Genomic DNA, 20,210 nt, shown 5'->3' on the forward strand with positions numbered 1-20,210 from the left:
TTCTTCTTCTTCTTCTTTGAGGTTTAACAGCAGCGTGCCATTACTGCCACCCCCTGGAGTAGTAAGGTAACTAGCTTTATCCCCTATTTTCTTTTCGCTCCCCCATTCCTCACAATGATACTCACATTATTTTAAATTGAATGTAGATTTCTTCCTTTTATGTGCTGATCCAGCTGCTGTTGTCACTCTCATGATCTTCTTCCAAAAAACTGTGCCCTTTACCTCTGAAAGTGTAATCTAGGTATCAAGGTTCATTTATTGTCATTTTACAACACAGGATTGTAAAATGAAAGAAAATATATTCAGTTCCTTATACACATACACATATCCATATATATACATTATATATATATATTATATAATATAGACATTATCTCTCTATATATATACACACACACACATATATATGTATACATACACACACGCACACACACGTCTATATAATATTTTTTAACAGTTTGTAGCTAGTTAGTTTAATCCCCTCCCATTACCCAGAATGCCCATATGAGCAGGAACCAATATGAATGTGACCTCAGTGCCTTTTTCAATGAATTCTGAGACAGTGATTCACCACAGACATGAACCTTGTTTGGATTGATTTGATCAGCCTGTCTTAAGGCCGTCAAAATGGCATACAAATCAACTGTATACACAGTTAAGAAATGTGAAGTTCGTTTGCATATCTCACCTCCAGGACTGTTTATGAATCCGTCACTCCATCTGTAAAAACCTGCACACACTTTGTATATTTACATCCTTTATGACTGTAAAACTCGCTCAACAAACCAATTTTCTACATGCTTTATGACTGTAAAACTCACTCAACAAACCAATTTTCTACATGCTTTATGACTGTAAAACTCGCTCAACAAACCAATTTTCTACATCCTTTATGACTGTAAAACTCGCTCAACAAACCAATTTTCTAAATTTCTTCTTCTTTACTCTCAGACTTGTGATATTTGCTTCTTTTTCTTATTTGTAACCATCATCAACAATTTTCTCTTAGTTTTCAATTTTTTTTTTTACAGTCAAACATCTAACTAAACTCTGTCTAGGAGTCATGTTAAAAGTGTGTGAAGCTCTCTGTACAGCTGTTTGTCTATAAACACAGTGAGGACATAAAAGTGCATCAACAGGACCTCATAATGGATTTGTTTTATTGCTGCCATAATACAAGAAGATACACTTTCCAATCATATTACTTTCCTTTTAATGAATAGGTAATCTGTTTTTGGCCACACCAAACAATGCTGACATAGATAAGTAATGGGTCTGAGTGAGGCTCATTTTCAGAAGTGTAGGCACAAGTGTGTTCAAGTCCAGTAGTTGAGAAGAGATGAGAAATGTCTCTCTCCAGGGGCTAGTAAATTAGCCAGGTTACAAAAGCCAGTCTCAATAGCTGCCCATGCAATCCCTTATTTGTTCTTCTCATCTAGTCCGCTCTCTGCCCTGAGGGCCTGACTGCTGGCGGAGATGAAGTTAACCCAGTGCTGAAGGTCCTCTGGAAACTCAGGGCACTCCACCTGCAAGGAGAAAGACATAAGCTCAATGTCAATCAATTATTGGAGGCCTTTTTAATTTCCTTTCTGGTGTAAAATCTGCATGTGTGTTTGATAATCTGTTCCTTACCTTCCGCTTGCACAGGTGCTGCATGATCTTGTCAGGGCTACTGCGTATGACACTCTGCTTGCAGTACATGACGGCACACACCAACCCATCTTTTGTTGACACAAATCTCTGCTCCAGGAAAAAGGCTTTTTCATCCCAAGTGACGATTCGGCTCCTCAGCTCGTAGCCCTCACCTATACACAGAGCCCTGCGGTATCGGATGGTGGTGGCCCCCACGACCATGGACCCTCCCAGGGCTCGCACTGCCTTGAACACACCGTTACGTACGTAGAGAGAGAAGCGGGCAAAGTCACACTCCCGAAGGTAACGAGCATTGTTCATGTGGCACATGTCGATGTCGTGGGGAGTGACCCGGCCTGTGATGGTCTGCTCTGCTGTGACATCCCAGATTATCGGCTGAAACCAGGCCCGGAGGATCACAACACCTGCCTGCAGGAAGTACCACACATCCAGAGTGCAGAAGAGAGCCAGCAAGGCTGCAAGCACCCACAGCACCCACCACATCTCTCTAGGGAACAGACATACAGTACACAAGCAGAGGAATGCAGTGGGGTTACATTGATGTGTAGACTAAAGTAGAGGTATGGTAGTTATGGTGGGAGAAAAACAAGAACTAAAAGGTGGAAATGACTTGTTATTTTCCAGCTTGTATTCATCATATTGCTACCTTTCATAAAAGAAAGTGACAAACTAACTATCTTTATATCATTTAGTACTGAAGCCTATTTACATCACTTCATGTTTTAGTTTTAAAAATCCCTGATGTGTTGCTTTGACAGGCAGCTCGAAGAGAAGATTTCTCCAGGAAACAGCCATTTCTTTACATTTCAGCAGCACAACAGATTAGTTTGTCCAAACCTGTCTGAAATAACAGTATTTCTTCCCTAATAAAAAAGGGAGCATCTTACTTTAATCTGCATTTTTCTGATTGACTCAGCACTACACACAAGCAAACAGGGGCTCCATATTTGCATGAAACTCACTTGAATGCAGATAAGAATTAAAGCACAGTGATTGACGTTTATAGTGGTCAGTAATTATATAGCAAACAATGCTCACCCTTTTATTTGCAGGCATAGTTCTCACATTTCTTTCTATGTGTATTTAATTTAATATTTTAAACAAACAAAAAAAGGGAAAGTAGTGTTTAACCACCATAACCTGCAGTAAGTTGATGTGTTTTAATGTTATTTTCCAGTGTCGCCCCTAATGTTGACATGAAACCTGTGCCCTGTTCTTGAGGCAATCCTACCATCATTTTACAGTCCTATAAACAAGCCCATTGCGATCGTTTCAAAACGAGTTTGAGCGTTTTCACTTTGCAGGATACATGTGAGCGGATACTGATTTAACAGGTGTACATAGGTGAGAACAGGTTCTACAGGAAGGGCAGGCCACCTCTGCAAAAACTCAGCATGTCGCAATTCATGAATAGTTGAGAGTAAATGAAAACTGTTTACTAAAACATATAAAATCTGTTTCAAAGAATAGTAGACCCGACACAAATTGTCGTTAGCAAGGCTATGCTAACTCTGAGATTCAGAACGAATGAGATGGAAAATCAGTGCCAGGATGCAGAAGTAGCTAATAAACAATAATGTACTTATAGTAGTGAGTTTAACAGTCTGAGAGTAATGTAAGGTCAGACATGTCATTGACAAAAGTTGAAAATAATGCTGTAACATTTTGTTTGAAATTTAAGCTAACGTTTCCATTAACGCTGACAGGTCAGAGGTTTAACTACTTGTTGAGGGAAGTTTGTGTCCATGGTTTTCGGTCTGACTTCATGGCAACGTCAACAAACGGATAAAGTAAAGCTAATATTAGTCACAACTTTTGGTAAAAAAAAACAAAAAAAAAAAACCCAGTACACTCACCTGCTTCTGTCTGAGTCACCTGTTTCAACTCAGACCCAGTGTGCCGTCTTCTCTGTCCATACACTGAACACACCGCGAGTGAGAGGAATGTTTAAATATGCGCTCCAAACATTTCCGGTTACAGCCTTCAAAATAAAACAATAACTGACGGAGGTTCGTCGACGTTAAATCTGAAATAAAGCGTACAAATATTAAATGATCGGAGTTCTTTGGAGTAATCCGTTTTATTGTTAAAGCAATTACTCGTCTTGTCACATATTGGCCATAAATGTATTCAATATGTTTTTTCGAATTCATGGAACTTTACTTTGAAGATAAGTGTTTCACTTCCTCTCTCATTTGGTATCATGGCTGAATCCCTCTACAGTGCATGCGTGCTCTAGAGTCCTTATAAGGAAATGTGGACGTGACGTAAGACAGAACGGGCAGCGATGATTGGTCCTACAGCATGCATTGATTTCATTGTGGATTCATTGATTATATATGGTTGATTTCACAAACACAAATGCAGAATAACAAAGATCACCCCTAATTGTATAGATTTCTTATGCAAATTTAAAGAATCAAAACTCTTCACACTCACCAACACCGAAAAACGTAATGACACCATCAGGCTGTATGATTATCTTCCCAAAGACAAATATTTTTTGCTTCTTAAAATAATTTAAGATATTTTTTCTTTGCATCATCATGTGGAGCACCCCTGCTGTTTGTATGTGATTTTTTTTCCAAAAGGTCCTGTAGCATTAATGAACTCAGACTCAACAAAAACAGCAATAACCCCCATAGGTAAACAACCATTGTAGCCTCAGTAACTGACAGTGATGAGTGTTGGTGAACTGAACTCTTATTTGTTTTTGTCAGAAAATCATTAATGTCAAACTTTTACTATTTTAGTTATGTTTTAACCCTTGACGATGTTGAATTATAAGGCAGGACACAGCCATTTTGCAATGACCTTTATTATTGTCATATAAAACAAATCTATACAAACCAACCCAAACTGTTGGCAAACTTTATAAACATACAAATCCTACTTGTTTGTTATTTAATTGAACATCAATCGGCTTTAAGATATATGACTCAAAGAAAAAAAGTTTATATTTATTTGAATTAGAAGAAAGTAGAAGTGCTGCATCCATCACTGTCCCTTTTTTTTGCCAATTCTTTATTCTTCCGTCACCAGTAAGACAAATGCAATAACTTTAAATTCCTTATAATCCAAGAAAGAAAAAAAACTCAATTTTAACTAATTTTAACAAGATTAACTCAAACACAACTGTCTCAACAGAGAAATCCAACAACTGCCTGTCACTGTTCATATCAAATAAAAGTGGTGTCAGGACAAAAAGACCAACCAAAACTTCACTTGTTTATTCAGCTTAAAACAAAATTATAAAGTGCATATAAAGAATAAAATCTTCTGGATTCTAAGGTTTAATGTACCTGTAGCGCTTTCTCAACGTCTCTCTAGAGAGTGTGAGGTGTATCCAACTTGCTTTAACTTCAAAGTTTTTCCTTAGCTTCACTTAATTTGACGAGAACGCTGTTCCATCACCATTTTCTTCATGTCATGGTCTGCTGTGAAGTCACTCATGTCAAGCTCGTGTCCTGGGCCAGCCAGTGGCTCATATTGGTGTCTGGAAGAGAGAGTACAGTCAACTGGGAAAATGACAATGCAGTGGACGTTTAATGGGATGTGATAAGGGTTCTGGACTCGTGTAACTGCCTGTGTCTTTATTTCCACAGAAACCCTAGGAATAAAATAAGTCAATTACTTAGAAATGAAAGTAAGAGATGAAGTCACTTTTGAGTTGTTTCTGATACATGTCTAAACATGTATCAGTCTTTTAGGTGGCCTTCACTGGTAACTGATTTTTGTATTATTGTCAACAGCAGTAAATGTACTCACCTTTTCAGGTGGTCCTCAATGGCCTTGCGTTCATACACGGTGCCGTATATTGTTTTCACAGGATCAATAAACATCTTCTTGGTGAGTGGACAGATCAGGTGTTGGGGTATAAACTGTGGCACAGTATCTACCAATGTCTTCAAATAAAACATACAATAAACATTTTGTTAATGTAAAGCTTGTAAAACAGCAAACATGTAATAAAAAAGTAATATCAACTACTAATATGTATATATCAGAGCCAAAGTACTTTCTCCATGTCATCCAGTGAGTTTCCTGCTGTTTCCTCTGTATGTTTCTCAGCTTCTCGTTCATACGTCTCGCGGCTCGTCAGGAATTCCTCGGCCAAAATGCTTCCAAAGAAAAAATTAATAGGCAAGTCAAATACTTGATATTTTATGTTTAAGTTTATGTAACGTAAACACCACTGACAATCTTGAAAAACCTTAGCAATATAAAGGCAGTACTTTTTTGAAGACCTGCTATACCGAACTGCAAATTTATATCAATTATTTGATGGCCAGTTTATCTCAAAATAGCCTTATTATTCCAAGACAGTAAAAATGAAATCACTCATCTAAGGACTCTTAATTCCCTCTTCACTTTACCAAAAGCAATAAAATGTTCAACATACGCCTACCATACAAAACTGAGTCAACAGAACTGACTGAACTTTGGTCATAAGACGTGATAAAAAATTAGCTTTGGTGCCAACCTGTTCTACCACAAAGTGTGACCTATTAACTCCTGTGTGTGTGTGTAACCTGTCCAGTGGATCTTCAGGCTCTGGGATGATGAGTAGTCCATACACAGCTTCAAGGATCTCTCTCATGGTGATGTGGGCATTGTAGTTACGGTCAAATATGTTGTGGCAGATGCGGCCCACACTGTTGACATTGCAGTGGTACACCTGTCATCATGTTAAGGACACACTGCTAACATAACATTACTTTATTAGTACTGCACAAATCCTTTGGCCATGCATTTTGTGAGTCTCTACAACAAATCAATACAAATAAAGCAAACATTTCAGCTGTTTGTATTTTGGCAGGATACTCTTGTGATAAAGCGGACAAGTGGAGGCTTCACTGGGTAGTCAGGACCGAACTGGCAGTACAGCTCAAACACTCCTTTTTCATACGGCGTGTTAGGAGGACCCTCCATGAGAATCTTCCAGAAGGCTGAAAAGATTGAAAGTGCCAGTACAATTGTTTAAGCCATGCCAAAATGCAGTTTATATATTTTTTGTCAGAAAATTTGAAAATAAATCATTCATTTTATTATTTACATGATAAAAATGTGACATAAAAGGTTAGACATCAAATAAATAAAAAAGAAAACATGAGACCAAAGAAAAAAAATAAAATAAAAAGGAAAACAACAAATCAAGTTCATAAAAAGAAAACTGTTGAGATGCAGAGAAAACTATGAAGTTACTGATATGGAAAAAACAGGGCTATGTGGCTTCATATGACTGCATGCATAAAGGAATGCTGTGTTTGTCTTTAAGCACAGACATAAAAAACATCACAAACATGCATTAGACATGCCACTTACTAAAGTCTTCCTCTGATGGAAAGACCCTGAAGAAGGGATGCGGGTCACAATGCAGGCTCCTCAGCTCCTCCAGGATACGCTTGTCCTTCTCCAAACCCCACCCCCTTAACACCGGCATCTTCTTTTTCAGAGTACTATTTAAAAAAACATTAATGCTTTAAATGAAATGCAAACACTTAGTAAGTAAATACACCCGCAATATAATGTGATTGTTAGTGCTTGAAATCCCTGAACAAAGGGACTATACCTCCTCTCTTCTGAACAAATAGACCTGGCCTGTTAGATATTTAAAATGCAAGACAAGGTGAAAGGCAAAAAAAAAAAAAAATCTCCCATCACTCTTTCATGTGCCGTTTTAAATTCCTTCACAAGTTGCTTCGAATTTTAGTTTTAGGGATGGCAATGTCTGCTGGTTGATCCACTAAGCAGTCCAGACTGAAGCATCATCTGTTAGCGTGCTAGTATTAAGCTCAAAACACCACTGTGCATCAAGTACTGCCACTAGCTTTGGCTCTAGGCTCTTTTGTTTACACCCATCAACAAATTTTTGGCAGCACTCGTATCTAACAAAGATGCTTTGTTTAATGCGTGAAGTTTAAAGTTTGTCAACTCGTTCTTTGGGCTACAATTAAAATCAGGTTATGGTTTTAAACAGGAATGATAGTACGTTGATCAATTTGTTTGACATTGAAATATGACAGCAGGTTAAAAAAACAGTTTTCAGCAGATGGATGTGGTCCTATTAAGCTTACTTGACCAGGTTTATTATCAGCCTCTATATAATGGCAGCTTCTATCACTCACCACTCTGTCACTGTCACTTTGCTGTTTATCTGGCTTGGCAGGGACGTCTCTGGATATTCATCATACCCATGTGTAGTGAAGATCCTTGTCAAAACTTTCTAAAAAAAAATTACCGAGACGAATTAATTAGCACATCGAGACAATGTGCAAAGTTTGTGTATCATGTTTATATCACTTCCAACAGATTGGTGGACAATGATCTACAACCACTAACCTCACTGATGGATGATGGGTCAAGTTTTTCCTTGAGTGTCCTCTGCTCCAAAGACAGAAGGGTCTCAATCTCAAAGAGCCTCAGACCATCTTTGGCTGTCTGTGGTTTGAAACAGCAGCCACCTGGAAGCAATACAGATGTGAGGTGAAAAGATTACAAAGAGTCTGAATAACTGCACAGTAAAAGACTTTGTGAAGAGAAATAATAATGCAAGGTAAAAACATCTGACTACTTTGTACATATATTATGTTCTTTTTACAAACATCCTTGCATTGTGAATCAATGGAACGACAATTTTCAGTACAGTCAACAAAAATTATGCACTGTATGGTATTAATTTCCCTTTTCCAGGGGGCCCCAAGCAGCCGCTTAGTTCGCTTATGCCCCAGGCCGGCCCTGTGTTTACCCTTTTGGGGGTTTTGAAGAGCACTGACCACCATTAAAAACATAACGTCAAGTCAAACTGTCACCATGCCACGCTTAGTGCAAACCATAACGCAACAGGCTTTCGATCCGGAATAAATGATGTGAAGGTTGTGAGGCATACTGGTGTGCAAACATGCAGGTTATGGACTGGCCACCCTGTTGTCTGGATTTGAATTTGATCGAATACCCAGTGTCCCACTGGCAACGACAGATGCTGAACTTTGTACAGCACTCGCAGCAGAGTGGGAAGCAATTCCACTGGGCAAAATCAAACCCCCTTCTTTTCCATTACCAGTCGAGATGCTAAGAGAGGTCATACAAGCTATTGGGTCAATTACTTTGTTCTAGTTCAATAATTTGGTTCAGTTTGTTGAGAAATGATGATCCTGAATAAATATATTGAATGTAGGAATAAAAGTAACGAAAAACTATTTTTATACTACAGTGTACCTAAAACGTAATAAAAATGCAATAATGCTGAAGGGAATTAACAGTCAGCTACATTAAAGACTTAACAACGAAGAGGACGAGATCTCTTAAATTTCCATGAAGGCTTAAAGTCAGTCAGAATGTGCAGAATGTTTTATGGCGTATATTGCTTTATTTTTACACCATTCGATGCATGATTTTAGGAAGTATATTAAAGGGATTCAAATAAGGAAGCAACTGTTTTTCAAAGATTCCAAACCTGTTGCATTGCTGATTCCATGCAGCATGTTGTTTTCCACATTTCCAAGAAGAATTGAATCCACAATGATGTCAGCTTTTATCAATTTGGCTGTGACAGCAACTGGCTCTATGGAGGATCTATGGAAAGATTAATGATTGAAATGACGTCATTGTTGCTCACAGTTAGATGTTCAATATACAGTATGTACAGGTCAAGTCAAGTATACTGTATGGTCAATGTACCATAACTGTATAGAACAGAGGAATCTCACCCAGAATCATTTCCATCAGTGAGACAAACGATCCGAAGTCGACAGTCCAGGAACCTCGTCTTGACCTTTTCCAACTCGACCGCCCCACGTCGAAGGGCGTCATACAGGAGGGTACATCCACTCGCCTCGATGTTACGTATGTGTTCCTACAATTTATAAACTTGTTAATCTTCATCAAGGTATATGACTGCATTACACCGAGATGCACATTAACTAAAATAAAAGGACAGATAAGGCAAATCTAAGACACGTCTGAATTTACCTTGAACTTTTCCAGATTTTCAGTAAATGTGTGGAGAGTTTTCACCATGGAGTCGAACTTCACAAGGCCAATGATATGATGAAAATCATAAGCCATGCTCCTTGTTGCAAAGTTGTCAAAGAGCTCTTTCACCACATTGATCTTCTTAATCTCTGCACTTCCATAGCATTCTTCTTCCATGGAGGAGCTTGTATCTATCAGCACCTGGTGAAAATTCAAGTCGAAAAAAAACAAAAATAATAAACCAAAAATGTCACATTTCCTTTGTCAGTCCAATAAACAAGACAGGAGACAAAGTGTTACCAGAATTGCTTCTTCAGGACTCCTGGTTGTGACAAATGTTCGGTCATCTCTGTGGTCACCAGTCCTGTGTTAGATGACAAAAACCAGCAACAAACATAAAAAAATCAGCATACAGTATATAAAAGAAAATACATCAGCTGCAACATTGTGACACTAGCCATCAGAGCGCTTTATTGCTGGGAAACATATAGTGGATGCAAGATATTATAAGGTCCTTACCTGGCCGCCAAGAGATTCACATCCACAGTTTTTACTTTGCCGTCAAGACAATCGTGCACATTGATCATATCAGGGGATCCTTTGTCTTTATGCGAATACACACCAAGGTTGTCTGATGAAAAGAAAAAAAAATTTATTACATGAAACAATTTACATTATATATCTTCCAAAAAACATGATGCTAAATATCAGAGGCAATATGGAAACCAATGGGGAGTTCTCTTCCATTACATTCAATCTCTTCACTGTGTACGTAAGAAGGCATCGCTGTGACCCAAATGCAGATTCTTGACGCACAAGGCTGTGTTGTGGAGCGTCATGTTCGTTAACGCCCATACACACAAGTGATTGTTTTGCTCTTGTTTGTTGCTTTTTGGTCGATTTGAGAAAATCCAAAGAAGTGATTCTTCTAAGATTTAGGATAGGCAAATTTTTTCCCCAAATCGGGACATCCTTGCTCACTGGTAATCTCCTGCTGTCCAGTTGACCCCAGTGGTGGAAGTAGTACTCACATCCTTTACTTGGGTAAAAGCAGCAACACATAAAAGTAAAAATATGGTTACAAGTATGAAAGAAGTATGAAATGGTGTCCCTCAAACTACCGGTGCTCATGGAAGGGAATACTTCCGGGGTAAGACTTATGACATGAATGATCCAGGTCTTCACCCTGAAGAAGGCGCAAGCTGGTATGTGTTGGTGTATTTGTATTGTTTGTAGCCTGATGAAATAAAAGCCTTTTACATTTTTTTAACTCTCCTTGAGTGCCTGGACTTTTTTTTTTATTGTGGTCATAAATCGTCCATTCTAACACTGACATTTTCAGCATTTTCACTTTTTTAAAACCATTGATTTTTGAGAGCTGAAATCTTCTCCCCTCGGGGAGGAGGCTTAAGCCGTGTTTCCATAAAGAAGTCAGATCCAGCTTAGTTCAGTTCATAACACTGTCAGCAATTATCAGGACTGTGATTTAATGCAGTACCTTTACTCAGTAACACAAGGCAGGACCCGTGGTGTCCTAACTCCTTCAAATGCAGCGGTGGGGTCACATTGAGGTATTGATTGGAGGGAGATTTTAAATCTTCTGCCATACTTCCAAAAGTCTTCTCCAGATTTATCTGAAAGCTGTCATTTAATTGCACAAGTTAGTAAAACCTGCAGTAGAGCTGCTTTTTTCCCCACAATTGATTATTCATTTTCACATTCCAATATCTGTTTTTTTTTTTCATTTTCTTTTCATCATTCAATTGCATAATCAAATTTAAATATATCCACTGAGGATCATCTACAAGAACACTAGAACAAACTAAATAATCGTAACAGAAAAAAAGCATCTCTTTGAATTTATAAAAAGTAAAAATCTAGTTATACATACTTCTGACCAGTTGTCTTGTCATTGTGAATCCAAAGAGGGTATGTTCTAATGGACGGAGGCAGACTGAGCAGGATTTTTTCAATGTCGATGGCTCTCTGTAATGACGTTTCACGCAAGACCTCTTCACTGCAGTTTGGAATTTTCTCCCCATCTAAACAAAAGGATGGATAATTAAGTGAAGCTGATTACATCTGATAGTTCAAAAATAAAACAAACAGTTCTCAAAGAAAAATGTGGGCAATACATTTTATAAATACTATTTCTGAATCTCCATACAGTTGGGATAAACATGCCACAAGCAATCATAATCAGAGAGCTAGATGCAGACAATGCGTGATTCCATACAACAGGACGGCAACGTAGAAGGTGTTAATGACTTTAATGAGGCTTTACGTTCCAGTGCCAGTAGCTCTTAATCTAAGTAGCTCATGCAGCCGCCTCCATATCTTGCTGCAAAGAGCCTTTTTCAGTTCAACAATAGCAGCTTCCCAATGAAAGTGAAAAAAGCAGAGCAGCCAAATAAACGCGTAGCAGCTACCTTCATTTTCTTCTACAATGCGTTTCCTCATACCTGATGTGTTACGTATCAGCGTTTTAGTTTTACCTTTGATTTTCCGGAGAACATGCGCTCGTTCAAGGGGACCAGGTACACCAGGTACTCTGACTGGTTCGCAGAAACGGCTGCCATCTTCTGACGTGAGAGTGATTGGCGCATAGGTCTCAAGATCTGATTCCTGTTTCTGTCAAAAATAGTCAAAGCAGAAATTACCTTAAAGCATTAATAAATATTCTAATCATGTATCACCTATAGGCTCAAATTAATGGCAACTTCTAGAAAAGGTGTTAAAAGATATTACATCCACACAAAATACGAGTAAATACTTCAGAGACTTCAGCCTAAAATTACCCTTCACAAGCTCATATCAAAACCTTAATATCATCATACCTCTGCCTCTGATACGAGATGTGCCCAGCAGTACTGTGAATTCTCAAAGACGTCCAGGTCCTCAATGACTTTCTCCCCTTGTCTTCCACGTTGAGGCAAAAGCTCTCTGAAGAGCATGTAAAGGCCTTCAATAACTGCAATCTGCAAAAAAAACAACAAAAAGGAGACCTGAAGATATGGGTACTGGTGAAAGAACACTTTGTGTAAAGGTTCAGTTCACACAAATTCAAGGAAAACCTCCTTTTGAAACAGTGCAGATGGTGAAAATTTTGTGTGCCGAGATATCTACTGCTCTGACCACTAATACAAATCCTCAAAATAAAATCCAGCACACTAGAACATTTGAAAAAGTGCAATACAAGAGGGTGTTAAAGTCAGAATCATACCAGCTCACAGTTTACCTTCTGATTCCTAGTTAGTGTTTCATTCCTGCTGAATAACTGATACAAACTTTGGGCGAGAGGGTGACATCCAGTCAGTTTCCGTATGTAAGAAATCAGTTTCTTTGTTTTCTCTCCCGTATAACGATGTTGCTAGAAGGAGAGAAAAAAAAAAAAGTATTTCGAAACAAAGCTAAGCCCACATCAGAAGTTAGGGTAAAATTAAATTTACAATGAAGCAACTTTTAGCTTTTCCCTAGATTTGCCATCTTTTCAGATCAGTTAAATGTTACGTTTAATCTGGAAACGAGACTATGAGCTATAATTTATAAGCTATAAGCTAAATGCTAATGACAACCCTAACATGCTGATGCGAAACAGAATTAATCGGTACCATGATGAGCCTTAGTTTAGCATGTTAGCATGCTAGTGTAAGCAGAGTAGAGACTGATAAAGTATTAAAGCATAAAACATACAAGGACGTTAAGTGAAGACAAGAACACACTGATTCCTTTCTGGGATTGTTGGACTGAAGGCACAACATCGTTGATGAAGAATGTCTCCTTGTACGAAGTCTCATCAGAAAACGTGGACAAAGAGAAGAAAACTTTTGACCCTTCAGAGATTCCACAACTCTGCAGTGTGTCGCCGCCACAATGTTGACCTCTGCAAATATAAAAAGGCAGAAGAAAGCACAGAAGTACTACGACAGAGACGATCATAATAACCATGATATCAATGCATGGTGTCAATAATTCTAAATTACTTGTAATAAAGGACATGTGCTGGGATTCCACTCTCATTTGCCAGCTTGAGTCTCAGACTGGTTATGGTGTCACTTGCCAAGTTCACTGTTACCTCAAAGTCTCCCTGTATGAAGAAAATAAAAAACGTTTAAGCAACAGTTTCGTCTAGAATAACTGTATCTACATTATTTATAAAAATTAATGCAATCCGCAAAGTGGTTAGTGATGACATTTAAATGTATTACTTGAAATTCAAATTTCTGTTGATTGGAAATGGATATTGAGTGATTTCTGACCCTTTTCTGACATCTGTTATCACCAATTTGATTTTTTTAAAAGTCAAGATTGTTACATTGAACCAAGACAATGCTGAAGCTTCTTGAATGTGAAAAGTTAAATTACTTGTCAGAACTTCTGATGTGCTCACATCAACAAAACACAAACAAAAGAATCTATCCTCTCCATCACCCACAACATTAAAATACGTAAACATACAAGTGCTTCCTGCCTTTTCAAAGAGCACCAATCTTGAAACATATTGCTAGTCAAGATTTCTCCCACAGGGTATGGAAGTTGTAAAATGCACTTTGTGATCAGAACAGAGTACCCATTACTTAGGTTAGACACTTGTCTTGTTAACATAATAATGGATGGATAATCTTTTCGATTGTATCTTTTAAGGTAAATCACAAATATTCAGCTTGTACAGTTATATCCATATCAGTGGCTTGTAGCATCCTTAGTTGTAGTATGACACACCTTGAGCATGATGTGGCATCGAACCACACATTCTCCATAGGTTTCACCAATCTCTCGTTTTGGTATCTGCGGAGCCTGTTTCAGGTTTTCCTTCGGTGTAAAGATGGCGTAAATTACGTCTCCATTCTGGATATGTCTGTCTTTCAAAGACCCTGCATGAGGAGACAAAAATGTAAGTTTATATAGTTGATTTTTTATTTACACATCCAGCAGTTACAAAGCAATATCAGCGTTTGTTAGAAGTTGTTTGTCTGGCCACCTGATGACTGTAACTCAAATAGTCGCACTACTTTAAACTTTGTTAAAGGTAAGGGCTAAGGAAAAAATCTTGGCAATATAGAATGTAGCATCTAGTAAATTTCTCTTTAAAATGTGTCCAGGTCTGCTCACATGTGTTGAAGAAGGGATCATCTGTCAAGGGCATCCCATCGATTGTGTAGAGACAGACTCCTTTAGAATTGCCAACAGTTTCAAGATGACCGATCCTCAACATCAGGTCCTCAACTGTGTTCTGCGCTGGATCCATATCTGTATGTTCAATACAACAACTGTTAAGCTGGTTCAGTTTCCCGTGGATGTCTGATTACCATATTGCATTCATCCCATCTTATTTCTAACACAACACAGCCTACTCTATAATCAAAAAGTCAGTGTCTGGCCTAAGTTATCTAATGATCAGAAATTGATTATAAAATACATGTTCCTCTTACCTGTGATATGTTTTGGTTGAGGACATTTCGGGTATGTGTACTGCAGACAGAACGGCTCCAATGACTTTTGCACAGGTGTCACAGTTTGAACTTTGCGCCCTGGAGCTCTGAGTCTTTGAACGAAATTTTTCAGAGCTGAAAAACGATTCTTCTCGACATGACTGAGACCTGTCAAAATGTGGGCGCGATATTAGTATTTGACTAATTAAGCACATACAAATTCATATTTACAATACAGAGGTCATTTAACTTTTGGACTTTTGAGTTGAACCAACATGTATGATAGTGTCAAGAAACTGAATTTTAAACAAACCACTTTACAAAGGGTATATTAAAGTACTGTTTTATTGGATTGGATTGTCATGTACATCGTTTCTATTTTTCTGGTCACCCAATACTATGGGGCCTTGTATAGAATAGCAAGTAAATTGGTTTCCACTAAGTCCAGCCAAAATGTTGGTTTTTTTTTACAGTTGAGGTTTATCTCACCAATGTTATTTAGATCTTCATCTGTAACACCATCCAAGAAATCTCGCTCATCCTTGACGCCCAACTGGAAAAACTGATTGTAGTAAGATTCCAGTCTGAACTGCTCAAGTATGTTGAATAGTGCACCCATCTAAACAAAGACAAAGATACATTATTTATCAATCACACTTTCTATTTGAACACTTTTCACAAGTGGAAATTGGCAAGACAAAAATATGACCACTACTATACTAGTTACAATGTTTACTTAAATTTCAAGCTGTGTAAAAATGTCCACTCTAGCTGGCAGCATTATTTAGGACGCCCCATGTTTTATGTGGAAAATATTATTTTATGCCGTGTAACAGATGCCGTTGGCTTCTACAGGTTGGACCTTGCAGCAGACAAAATGACAGGTAACAAGTAGACTATAGGTAGTGTTCAACAAGACAGGAACTGGAACATTATATTTACCACTTTTTGAAGGATGGCGCTGTGAGATGGACTGTTTATGTATAATCAGTGATGGACAGAGTGCTAGTATATTATATGTGAGGATGGAGCTGACCCCTAAACGCTGAGAAGACTCTGAGGCGACTCACATTTTGTCAGTCAAATCAATACACTTTTGTTTTTTGGTGCGTTGATGTACTCAGCAATGCTGGCGGTTAACTTTACAAACTGTGGACACTAATGTTTTTACATCACAGATAAAGAAAGGCATGAAAACACGAGTTATACTGCAAGCTAAACAAGAGACTCATGTAGGCTGATAATGACTGGCAGGTAACAGCATATGATCGTTCATAATGTTGTACTTGAAATATACATTAGCGAGACGTATATTTCACCAAAAATGTAATTATAACAAATTTACTTATCATCAATGTTTATCTTTAGTGTTTGTTGTAATTAAGTATCTTTTTTCCTAATTTCTTTTCAAAATTATAAACAGCATCATATTGTAGTGTAGCGAGTTAGTACTCTATCTTGCGTTGTGTAGTTGAAATAATGGCGCGCACACAGCCACTGTCCAGCTCGACCCACATTTAATGCTGACGAGAAACAGAATTACATTTCTTCACAGCCAGCTCTCAGCACAGTTCAGTACAGCAACACACGGGGTCCGGTAACAGCAGACTGTTGACTAATTATGCAGAATAAAATGACATGAAATAAATTCATCTTGCTGCTCAAACAGTTACACCACGAGGATTAGCCACGACGACATTAAGCTAACAAAGTTATGGACAACATCAAGCTAACAGTTACCAACATGTACAGCAACTTGCTCTACATACATTTCAATCATCCAACATCGTCACAAACACTAGTTGTTGTCGTCGGGAACTTATCTCTACATGTACAGCTAATAAAACACACTTTTGTCCGTAACATTAATAGTATTTTGGCGGAGCTCTGTACAACACAACCTACCACGGGGTCCGGTACCAGCAGACTGTTGACTAATTAGGTGCACCTGTGAAGTCTGCAAGGGCCCATCCGAGTGTGGCGTTCAAATACCGTAGGAAATCTCAGTGGCGTGATACAAAATAATAGAAACCATAATGAAGACAGCAAGACAGGTAGTAATGGCAAGTGAGATCATTAACTATACTAACTCTGTTACAGTAGCACCCCGTTGCCACAGACCAGGTTCCAACGCCCTTTAAGGCAGATAAAGACAGACAGCAGCGTAGGATTGCAAATGTAAATCTTTTATTCAGCAAGGGCGGCTCAAAGCAAAAAGACAGGTTGGTTCCCATTTCCTTCATTCGTTGGGTTTACAAAACCGCTGACCCCGTACAAGTGGGACTGATACAAAAATGATTAATACTTAAATCAAAACAGCAAACAAAAATAAATATCACCAAGGCAGTGGCTCACTAACTGCAGACCAAACCAAACATCATTAATCCCATACAAGACAACATAATATGTTTGAAGAAAAACACAATAGAAAATATAATTAATATATCAAACCCACCAACTATACAGCAGATTCCCAGTCAGATTTCCCCTCACAACCTTGGGCACTCATGCTACAACAAATCTTCAAACAACATAAATGCACAACTAAGCATACAAAAAAACACTAAATCTCCCCCCCAAATGTAAAATGTACTTGTACCTCAAGCAGATGGTCTGCCCACACAAACTGCCGAAAAAAGGCAAGACGCCTCACCGACACTGGGACTTCCTAAGAACAGATAAATTAATTTGAATCTCAATTTAATTCAATTCACCCATGGAGCACACAACAGGCAGCGTGCCAGCCCTCCGCGGACAAGACAAAGGGTAAGTAGTTTATCTTAATATAAAGATTACTGTTCCTATCTACACAGTTATTTTGGTATGAAAACCAGCATCTTAAATTTAGCCAAGTAGACTACTGAATCATATATTCCTGATATTTAAACCGAACAGGCAAAGCTTTCCCGTACCAATATGGCGGCCGCATTGACGCATATACTCGACGGACGGTATAATATACGTACTCTCCAACGGACAGCAGTGGCTAATGTAATATCCATTTATTCATCTCTGGCTAACACTTGTATTTACATACATTAATGGACTAACCACATCCATATGACATGCTTACATGCTTTTACTTACTTACTTTTTACAATATATATATATATATATATATATATATATATATATATATATATATATATATATATATATATATATAGGCCTATGTTATAGTCCCCTGGGATTTATTTTGTTGAATATTTCCTAGTTAGTGACCAGTGTTGCCGGTAACGCGCTACTTAGTAACGCGTTACTGTAGTCGGACTACTTTTTTCAGTAACGAGTAGTCTAACGCAACTACTATTCCAAAACTAGTAGTCAGATTAAAGTTACTTTTCTAAAACACCGTGCGTTACTATTTCTGCATTTCGGGGGAACGTGGGTTAGGTTAGATCTATATTTAGGCCTAGGCAGTGCTTAATTTGTAAATCATAAGGTGCCGGAACGCAAAGTACATATGACAGCTCAGGGATGACGAGACGGGCACAGGTCCCGGAACATATACAGACAACGTGCTGAAAACAACATGAAAATGCCCACTCACCACGCTGTGGGACTTACAAGCCTCAATTTCAAATAATATCCATGGTATAAATGTTATTACGATCATTTACAATTATTTTAGGCTATACTCCGCACAGCACGGGCCAATGCCCACATCACCACAGGTGGGACTTACAGTACTATATAGTCAACAGGTCTAATGTGTAAAACAAAGCTTTTACTAAATCACGTAAGTATGTATTACGTAAGAGTTTTTAAAAAAATGTTTACGTTAAGTCAAGAAAGACTGTCTTTTATTTATTTTTCATTTAAAAAACAAGTAAGCCTATTTCAAGGACATGTTTGCAAATGTTGGTGTCAATAAAGAGAGTATTGGCAGAACTGGTAGTCATTGTCATGTTATAGGGCCGGGCCGGGTCGGCGGGGGATCTGCTGAAAGTAACTAAAAGTAATCTAATTTAGTTACTTTTAAAAGCAAGTAGTCAGTAACTTAACTAAGTTACTTTTTAAAGAAGTAGTCAGTAGTCAGTAGTCGGATTACTGTTTCAAAGTAACTGTGGCAACACTGTTAGTGACTCCTCTGTGTAGATCCGACACAACAGCACCTTATCCGCTGCAGCTGCTGTTTATTAACAGTCATACTGTCAAAAGTACACAAAGTAACGAAAGCACAAATTTAAATCGTTACTTTCACCCCTTCTTTATTGATTTCACACCGATTGTTGAATGTAGACACGGACTGTATTTGTAGGTGATGATGAGTAAAGATAAGAGCAGCAGTGACCCACCTGAACAAACTCACGAATCATTTGGAGAAACTACACAGATGCTGTTATAAAAAAGTGCAATATAAGTAAGAGAATAAACAGAAAGGAGCAATCGTACCTTCGGTCAGAAGTCTTGTGACACTGGTCTGTATCACTTTCCAGTAAGAGGGAGTGGCTTGTAGAAAACGAAACCTAAATCATCTAACCAAACACAGCACCAGTATCAGATTTTCTTTTGGCCATCTGTTGGTGAAGCTGGCCACATTGTGCTGCAGGAATGTTAATAAGCTCTGGGCTTTCTTGCCTTGTTTTCACCTCACTATTAACAGGGTTATACCAGACTCACTCCATTTCTATACATGCCTTATGTTGTTCTTTTCAAGTTACTGCCATGATTTGGCATGTTTTCTATTTATGAAAATACTGCAATTTAAAATTATTTAGATTTTTTTGGCCTGCATACCTACATGTTTTTAAACACCACAATGGAGAGAGAGAACAGCCAGTATTTATCAGTTGTATTGAACATTATAATGTGTGTCAGTTTCCCATATTCCTCTAGTAACTTCTTGTAGGCTATATGTATTTAAATCTAATGCTTGAATGTAGTCAATGATATAATGTAAAACGGCCTACATTCTGCTCCTTCCATTATATTTTTTAGTTTGTTGGTACCTTTCAGGTGCGGACAAATAAATCATTGGACCTCAGACTTTAGATAGATGCTCAAGGACCCATACAGAAAAATAAAGTTTGAATATAAAGGCTAAATTAATATAAACCTTAATATAAAACATACAAACCTACAGGTGTTACTTTTACACAGCCTGTATACCTACACAGGCTGTGTTCAATTCTCTGACTTTTCTGTTTT

At 38.1% G+C, this 20,210-nt stretch overlaps 2 protein-coding genes across 5 annotated transcripts; both read right to left on the reverse strand.

The window, feature by feature from the left end:
* Positions 1-1,143: 1,143 nt before the first annotated feature.
* On the reverse strand, positions 1,144-3,617 carry LOC141016829 (protein THEM6-like). The gene is made up of 3 exons (XM_073491380.1): positions 3,510-3,617; positions 1,633-2,140; positions 1,144-1,526 (listed from the first exon to the last, which is right to left on the reverse strand). Exons 2-3 carry the CDS (start codon positions 2,134-2,136, stop codon positions 1,419-1,421), a joined length of 612 nt encoding a protein of 203 aa, XP_073347481.1. The 5' UTR covers positions 2,137-2,140; positions 3,510-3,617; the 3' UTR covers positions 1,144-1,418.
* A 1,251-nt stretch (positions 3,618-4,868) lies between these two features.
* On the reverse strand, positions 4,869-19,506 carry LOC141016531 (uncharacterized). 4 transcript variants are annotated; one of them, XM_073490938.1, is made up of 26 exons: positions 19,358-19,420; positions 17,659-17,727; positions 15,549-15,678; positions 15,060-15,227; positions 14,740-14,877; positions 14,350-14,501; positions 13,611-13,714; positions 13,321-13,510; positions 12,866-12,997; positions 12,465-12,605; positions 12,123-12,258; positions 11,519-11,669; positions 11,126-11,268; positions 10,147-10,258; positions 9,928-9,991; positions 9,625-9,828; positions 9,363-9,508; positions 9,110-9,228; positions 7,996-8,117; positions 7,782-7,879; positions 6,979-7,112; positions 6,478-6,602; positions 6,186-6,331; positions 5,672-5,774; positions 5,422-5,558; positions 4,869-5,149 (listed from the first exon to the last, which is right to left on the reverse strand). In XM_073490938.1, exons 1-26 carry the CDS (start codon positions 19,376-19,378, stop codon positions 5,035-5,037), a joined length of 3,300 nt encoding a protein of 1,099 aa, XP_073347039.1. In that variant the 5' UTR covers positions 19,379-19,420; the 3' UTR covers positions 4,869-5,034. The 4 variants fall into 4 exon arrangements, with proteins under 4 accessions (XP_073347039.1, XP_073347041.1, XP_073347040.1 ...); XM_073490940.1 differs by lacking the exons at positions 17,659-17,727; positions 19,358-19,420 and adding an exon at positions 19,455-19,506; XM_073490939.1 differs by lacking the exon at positions 17,659-17,727 and having other exon boundaries at positions 19,358-19,393.
* Between the last annotated feature and the right edge of the window lie 704 nt (positions 19,507-20,210).

Source organism: Pagrus major, chromosome 21 (genome assembly GCF_040436345.1).
Source record: "Pagrus major chromosome 21, Pma_NU_1.0".
Taxonomy (NCBI): Eukaryota; Metazoa; Chordata; class Actinopteri; order Spariformes; family Sparidae; genus Pagrus; species Pagrus major.